The following is an 8,593-nucleotide window of genomic DNA, read 5'->3' on the forward strand; positions in this document are numbered from 1 at the left end:
AGACAGCTTGGCACTGGACGCCGGCCGGCCATCTTGTTCAGAAGCGAGACGAGGATTGGTCGCTATGCATGTCACTCAAAATATGTTCCGGCTATTTCATTTATTTGTTTAAGTCTTCATGAACTGTCTGGCATAATTATGCTAACCCGTAGCTAGGTAGGCTACTGGACGAAAATACGCAACCATTGCGGGTGTTTTTCAACTTCGTTGGTTGTTGATTATTACAACGCATAACGGCACCCCGTGTCACAATAACTTTAATCAATTCACAAACTACTGATTAGTGAACATATGTCGTGTGTTAATAAATATGTTTGCCTTGATAGTTATGGCCACGACTTAACTACAGGTAGGCTAAAACACTGCCCCCATGATTGTGCCGTGACCTGCCCTTGTTCCTTGTTTTGTGAAAACGCCGAGAGAGAGAGAGAGAGAGAGAGAGAGAGAGAGAGAGAGAGAGAGAGAGAGAGAGAGCGAGAGAGAGAGAGAATGGGTTTTATTCGTGATATAAAATGTCTTTATATATATATATAATAAAATGTATTATGTACTATAGTTACATCTGCAGTGATGCATGCGGTGGTGTATTGGTGTAAGTGTGTGTGTCCGTCTGTGTGTGTGCATGCGTGTGAGTGTGTGTGAATGCCTGGATTTGCTATACAGAGAACACCAAACACTTTTGTGTGGTTTGATTAATATTTTATTCAAATGCAGATTTAGGGTGATACAATGTACCCCATTCAACATGACAGAGAGAGAGAGAGAGAGAGAGAGAATTATAGTGTGCAAAAAAAACTATACAACAAACACAAAGCAAAACATGTCCTCTATGTTGTGAAGGAGAACAAACTAGAATCCATGATAGGTTCCTTATTCTCTTTTTTTTCTCACCTTCAATATTCTGTTTCCTCCTCGGAAGTTGGAGATCACAGCAACGTTTTCAGTGTTTTATATGTAGGCTGGAAGTTTTCTTTTTATGTGTTTAGGTGACGATTGCTTTTTTTTTTTTAAATCACATAACATAATATTACATTACATCATATTTCATGACAATAACTTAGCTGTCATCCGGGGGAATGTGCAGAATTGAAGTCAGTGTTAGTTGCATCACTGTTGTTCCTCTCAGGAATACAGAAGTTTGCGATCAACAAGAAGGCGAATGTAATGTCAATAAGTATTGTAAACAAAAGCAAACAGCGCTACTCAGCCAAACTATCTTTACACACCTACAACTAAATACTATCTCACAGAAAAGAAGAGGATGCACAAAGATTGTCAGGGCCCTGTGGCAATGCGTGATATAATAATATCAGGTATGCAATAAGGGCATTAGTGCCAGTGATGAAATGTCATGGGTATGTAATAGGTATGTAACATGGAGGGTGCTTCAGAGGAAAGCCGGCACGTATGGGTGTGATGTGGTGTCTGTGATCACCCTCAAGTTCCATTTTCTCCGTGACAACGTCAACAGACAGCCCTGCATGGGAGCCAGGATTCCCCACGAACAATCAGAAGCAGCAGAAGTTACCGCTGCAAGTCCGCTGGCTTGAGCCGGATGCACACACCACGCAGGATAGGCAGCCAGGTGAACCTTGCAATGGCCTGTAAACGGCTCACTCTGGCCTTTTCAACACTCCTAGAAATAAAGTGACAGTGGAGGTATCCTTCATCACTTAATCACTCCCTACACAATCCCTGATCACTCCCTACTCCCCAGCTAGACCACTCCGGTCTGCCAGCTCTGGTCGCCTTATGGTTCCCTCTCTACGTGCACCTGGCGGTCGAGCAGCACGTTCAAGTCTGTTTTCCGTTCTGGTTCCGCAGTGGTGGAATGATTGCCTACCGCTGTCAGGACAGCAGAATCCCTCCCCCTATTTCAACGCAGACTAAAAACACACCTTTTCAAACTGCACCTTAGTCCTACCTCCTGATTCCACCCCCCCCCTTTCCGATATCCCTATCCCTCTTGTCTAACCCAAAATATATATATATATTGCACTTATGATGTCTGTATGTTTAGAAAAGCACTTCATGTGTATTTTACTAGTTATGGATGTGATGCTTTAACTTGTGGAAGAACCTATGCACTTGTAAATGGCTTTGGATTAAAAGCGTCTGCCAAATGATTAAAATGTAATGTAATGTAGGTACATTTTACTTCTTCAAGGATAACATTTCGCAAATGTACCCAGAAAGTGCAGTAATGTTCTCTTTGGGTAAAAAAATAGTAAGTTTTCCAAGCAAATGAGGTCCGAAATAATTATATTGCTAGCTATGGGTACAATTTTATGTAGTCTACATGTATGGTATGGCCCCAGCGACAAGCATTTAGAACACTTTTTTCTTAAGTAAATTACCTTTCGTACCTTTATTTGGCGCCATCTGCCGGCAATATCTTCACAATACAGTTTATTTGATTAATAGCGCAGGTATTTCGCAGACGTTTCTTATCAAAACATGGTGCAGGAATTAGTTTGCTTTTGCAGAGAACCAGCAATTCGGCGAGGTTGAGGGGAATAAGCTTTTTAAGACAATGCTTTGGAAAGAAGCGACAAAGCGTTAATGGCGCTTAACTCCCTGCGTTTCACAGGTCCCCGGGTGCGGCTTTTAAGTTGGGTAACTCCTGCAAAACGGTGGCTGCACCAGGTCGTTAACGGTCCTGTGAGTGTAAGGAATTAAAATGAAAAGACATCTAAATCCCTTATTCGAAAACTAGCAAATACGGCCTCAACCCAAGTCATAGTTATCCGATATATGGAACCAATCCATATCCGTAAGTTATTTGTTCTGAAATCTTTGGCCAGGCTCACTGTATCCTCCCAGTGATGTTACTCTTTAATTTCGTAATATAAACACACAGAAATAAATCTAATAACAAAAATGCAGTGGCATTTGGGCTGAGTAACTTTGCCTGAAGAAAGTAAAAATCAATTATTTTAACATTCTATACGGGTCAAGCTCAGGCCAATACAACCTAATCATTATCACATTATAACAGGGTGGACATCAGCAGGGTGGATATTTTAAGCTAAATATGGCCGCTACACTTCATGAGATGAACAACATGCTGGCCCAAGGAGAGAGAACAACAAGGAAAAACACATTTTACATATTAATAATGTAATATTATCATTATCATTATCATTATCATTATTATTATTATTATTATTATTATTATCATTATTAGGCCATTATTATGATTGCTATTATTATTATTGTTATTATTATTATTATTATTATTATCATTATTAGTCAAGTGCATTTCACAGACGTCTGAACACTGTACATTTAAAAACAGGATTGTAAAAGATTATTATTATTGTTGTTGTTGTTGTTGTTGTTGTTGTTAATCTATTCTTTGTTTTAACAGGAACTGAGGAAATAACGTTACAGAGCACCTTTCAGATATTTCCTAATAAAAATATAGGGAATGCGAAAATAAACAAGTGAATAAAATACAGAAGTCTGAATCCTCAAAAAGTTCACGCGGACCATTATCAGCTGTCTGATGTTTTGCATCCCAAAGAAATGTAGGTGATGCCGGGCAGGAAGAAGAGGACTTCGGTCCCGGGACCGCAACACCACTCAGAGCGACTGTGTAAAAAAAAAAACCCAGTATACAGTCCTCGCAATATACAATCGGGCCCCTCGTCTAATGAAGCCTTTTTTTTGTGGGTGTTGCTGCGGTGTCTGAAGCGGTTATCGGTCTGGAAAGGATGCGATACAGACTCCCCAAGTCCGGCCCAGTTCCTGTCGCGTGCTACCCATTCGGCCCCGTTCGCCTTTAATGGCGCGACCGCGGCAATTACGAGCGCGTCGGGATCAAACCGCCACCTCGTTAAGCGCCCGACATTGTCTGACGGGGATTCACTTCAAAGTCCGGGCGAGGTGTGGCCCCGACGCGCAGTTAGCGCTTGCCGGGAAAGCGTCGGATGGATGGAAAGGTGTCAAGAGATGGGGGGTAGCTGACGTAGTTACGGGGTATATATATAAAAATACGGCGTGTTCCACGAGCTGTACCACATCACCTGCAGTTCCCGGACGCAGCGCACACAACAACAACCTCCCCCCCTCTCATAACAGCTTTTTGCGGAAATGGCGCACGGGTTGGATTACGCCTGGCACATCGAGGCCTTCTTTCTACAGCAGCGCGAGCCCACCTCTGCCCCGGCTCGGCAGAACAACGATCACCCGCAGGACTCCAGCAACGGTAAGATAAACTGTCGCGCACACAGGCTTGTTTGCCTCTGGATGGGGACCCTACCTGTTCTTTTAAAACCGGGAATCACTAACCATGTCCCTGGAGAGCCTGCGGATTCTGCTGGTTTCACAGTTCATATCCATACGGCCGACTGAGGATTTAACTGGTGAAATAAGCGCCGGTGAAAGCAGCTATCCAAATCATGTATTACGTTAAGTACACAGCAGGTTTCATGCACTGAAATGAAGTATGGAGAGAGCAGTTTACCCTGATCTTATTGCTTGACATGGTTTCCCCGGGACAGGTAGTTTTGTCTGTTTCTGGTGGGGCTGCAACTCTGGACATATCTGTGAATTTGCACTATTAAATGAGCCCTGTTAATGTAACTATAACAGTTTTATTTCAGTCTTTGTATTATCTAACAACGAGTTAGCAAGAACTTGTGAGCTGAGAGGTTTTATCCGAAATTTTTAATCAAAAATTGGTTCATTATGTAAAAGTAGCCTCATCGTCAAGCATCGTGACCCAACGACTTACAGTGTAAATCCAGGAGCAGTCACATGTACTCGCTCAGATGTGCCGTGAAGCTTTACCGTCGTTAACACAGTCTCTCCCCTCGCTCCTCCAGGCTCCCAGAATCCTCTGCGGCCGCCACGGCGACGGAAGCGCACCACCTTCAGTAAGGGCCAGCTGGACGACCTGGAGCGGACCTTCGCCCAGACGCACTACCCCGACCTCAGACTCAAGGAGTCCCTGGCCGCCCTCACGGGCCTGCCCGAGTCCAAGATCCAGGTGAGCCCCCCCGCGCACATCCCCCCAACCCCCACACCCCAAAAACCCCAAATCTCAGGCCCGGGCCAGAGAAGTCCGATAAACACCAGTGCAAAAGGACTGCACGGTGTTAAATTTAGTGTCGAATTTGTTCAATATTCAGCACTAACAGGGTTCAGCTCGAGGGGTCAAATGAACTCTCTCTGAGTTGAGAGACAATTTCTTCCGCATTCAGGGCAAAAGTCGTGTGTGTGCTCGGACAGTTTTATGGTCTCTTTGTAGGAAAATCCCCCTAATCTGCCGGAGTGTTTTTTCAAGTTATAGTAGCGCTAAGGTGAAATATTTATGTATGTATGCATACTGCTTTGCCCATGCCTCTTTCTTTCTCACTCACTCACTCTATTGCTCTCTTGCTTTTTTGTTTTTCTTTTTTCGGGGGGTGATATTCTGCTTGGTGTTTTCCTCATTCTTGTTGCTTTTGATGTCGCTGTATTGTACAATAAAGGTGTGTTAAAACTCCCCTCTCTCTCCCTCCAGGTCTGGTTCCAAAACCGCCGTGCTCGCCATTTCAAAAGCAAGAAGCAGACCGCCCCGGGCCCCTGCCCCTCAGACCCTGCTCCGGGGCCGGGCCTAATCTCCAGCTGCCCCCCGTTCCCCCAGCACCCCTCCCCCCGCCTGCCCCAGGCCACCGGAGCTGCCCCCGGGTTGGGGGCACAGTACGCCCCCCCAAATCGGTCCGCTTCCCCCTCACCTGTGCCAGGTCACCTGGGTGTGGGCTCTGTGCCCACCCCGTCTCCTCCGCTCCCTGGTGCAGAGAAGAGCGCCCCCTGCTGGTTTGAGCGCAGCATGCAGCCGCAGGGGGTCTGTCACTGGGGTGTCGCTCCGTGGCAGGGTGGCCCCCACTATCTCCCCGGCTGTAGCGAGAGGGTCGGCTACCGCGAGGTTCAGTATTGCGGCGAGGCCGATCAGACCGTGCCCAGCCAGTTCCCGCAGCTGCAGTACCACCCCCGGCCACACTGGGGGAGCCAGAGAGCGCCGGCGCTCGAAGACATCCCGGAGCTCTGCGCGCAGAACTACAAGGACTTCAGTTTGACCGATCTTGACTTCTCCGCCGCTTTAATGGACTATCTGCTCTAAGATTCTGTGATGGTTTTATTACTCCTGTATCCATGGTTACTGTTGACTGTCGTAACCGATTACTGTTTATCGCTGTATGATATTTATTATGTGCTTTAAAAAAAATGCTTCCATCAGATGTCTATTTAACACTTTGATAAAGGGTTGTAAAGGGTGTAATGCAACCATTTGTTTGAACACGTGCACTTTGAGAGTGCTCTAATTTGGTTATAAAGTGGATAAATGTTAGCTTTATGTACAGTTTTTAATTGGGATTCTAAAATATATGGAATTATTGTATATTTGCAAAACATTTAGCAGAATAAATTCGTGGGGGAAAATGAATGTATATGTAGTCCTTTCATTTTATTTAAATTGGAAGATTCAACCAGTTCTCATTTGCTGTGAAGACAATCAAAGGGGGTGGGGAATGGAAGGGATTATTTAGACAATCAGATGCAGGGATTATTAGGTAGCCAGATCCCATTATGTGGCGATTTGTCCAGGAAACAACCTACTCTTCAACAAAGTGCTATGCGATCTTTAATGACTTCAGTGAGTCATGCGTGTAGCTGTTGCCTTTCTGACCACTACGATCCACTGCCAATCCATTACCAGTCGTGAATGGTGAGGTAATTGAGGAAGAGGGAAGCAAGAACCCAGCAAACACAAAATTGGTTGAGAAAAGGGAAAATTACATAAAAATGAAATTTTATATTCTTGCTTAATTTTGTGAAACAAGACTGGGTATATCCAGCGCCTTCGCTTGAACCAGGTTTAAAATAAAAATCCCGATGAATAAATCATTTTGATCTTTCCACTACAAACTAGTCTAATCGAGCTTGACTTTGTTTTGCCTGATAACTGCGAAACTATCGGCCTCAGTGCCACAACTAATGCTTGACCGATTTGGGATGTATTTTACCTGTTCACGGATGCTGTTTAATAAGATGGAAATCTTCAAACTCCAACCTTGGATGCTGACCCTGACTGTCGACGCACAACAGTGGGATAATTGTTTAAGTGCACACATCAACAAAAAACATTAACGTTTTATTGATTATTTAAACAATTTATTGATACATTTAACAACGTTAAATAGCTGGGAATTCAGCGACGGCTGGCTTCTTAATGGCAGAGGAGCTGCTGCGCTACTGTGTATTCTGATGTTATAGACGCGCACAAAGTTTAAATCCCTGCCAACGCAACAGACCTTTATACAGTAAATCTGTATTTATTTATTAAATTATACATTTTCTCAAACTCACCCCTTTATACAGGTTAAGTTTCTCAATGGCAACTTATCAGCGCCTTCCTAACCTTTCCGATTTCGTAACCGTGAAGGCGTGGACATGCGCACAGGTAAATTCGATAGACCAATTCGGTTTCTGTTTTCTAAAACTTATTTATCTAAACGGATGTGCTATAATTACTATAATTATAATTGCTATAATTACTGCATTAAAGTTAAGAGTTTGTTAAATCAGCTTCACGTCATGAAAGTATATTTGTGGTATTGTAGTAAAGCTGCCAGCCGTGGTATGCGAGTTGGAAAGTTGATATATTCTTCAAGGGTTCAAGTTGTATATGTGATCATTCTATGACTCGGAACTGTACTTTCCTCTAGGGTCCTGAACGCACTTGTCTCTGGGTTTGATTTGCACTTTATTGTAGCCTACGTCGCTCTGGATTAGAGCTTCTGCTAAATGACTGTGTAATATAATGTAATGTCGTGCACTGAATAAATTCGCTGGGAATATGGGGTTGTGTTGTGCGGCGCCGTGGCTTAGTTGGTTAAAGCGCCTGTCTAGTAAACAGGAGATCCTGGGTTCGAATCCCAGCGGTGCCTTTTCTAGCACACAGGTGAGCCGCCTGACCTGCGATCTTATCCTGACCGAAACGGGTGGCCAATTACGAATCATGATTTGCTGCCAAGTCTATGTACTCGAACTTCCAAATAAGCTATATGACTATATCCAGAGGGCTGTATGCTAAACACTCTGTTAGTTCATGTAGACCTAAGTTGACAGCCTCAACACAATTATCATATTTCCTGTTGTGCCCAGCTCTGTGCCATTCAGTAAAACCGGGGCTGACAAAAGTGCACATGAAATAAGCTGCCTGGTAACATGTATTGTGTGTGTGTGAGCGCATGCGTACACGCATTCTTGCCCGTGACAAATTCACACAATCTGTATCTCTATTTCTTGCTGAGATTTATCCAGCGTAGTTATGATAGTCTTTCTGCAGGAGGGAGGTTGGGGTATGTGATGACAGGTAGATCTGCCATGGAAAGGGCCAGTGGGTCGAACACGGCCTGTGGGGATATGAAAAGGACATCGTGCCTGGTGTGCTTCTTTACAAAAAACAATTCACGATGCACTCATTTAGCATCTGGGTTTAGCCAAACGCACATTCCAGAAGTGCATTACCTGTGGTCAGGAGACACCCCAGGGCACTGTTACAATCTTACAGAACCATGAAGGTCCTTACCTCACAACCTGA

General features: G+C 44.2%; 1 protein-coding gene and 1 non-coding gene across 2 annotated transcripts in view; both read left to right on the forward strand.

Annotated features, from left to right (window-relative positions):
• The first annotated feature begins 7,440 nt into the window (after nucleotides 1–7,440).
• Nucleotides 7,441–8,593, forward strand: part of LOC133133588 (kinesin-like protein KIF12) — a 15,647-nt gene continuing 14,494 nt past the window's right edge. The window contains exon 1 of the mRNA XM_061249688.1: nucleotides 7,441–7,450. Within this exon, the coding sequence (XP_061105672.1) occupies nucleotides 7,441–7,450 (10 nt within the window). The remainder of the gene's footprint in view (nucleotides 7,451–8,593) is intronic.
• Nucleotides 7,864–7,937, forward strand: trnat-agu (transfer RNA threonine (anticodon AGU)). Its single transcript has one exon. It is a non-coding gene; the product is annotated as a tRNA-Thr (tRNA).

Source organism: Conger conger, chromosome 7 (assembly GCF_963514075.1).
Source record: "Conger conger chromosome 7, fConCon1.1, whole genome shotgun sequence".
Lineage (NCBI taxonomy): Eukaryota > Metazoa > Chordata > Actinopteri > Anguilliformes > Congridae > Conger > Conger conger.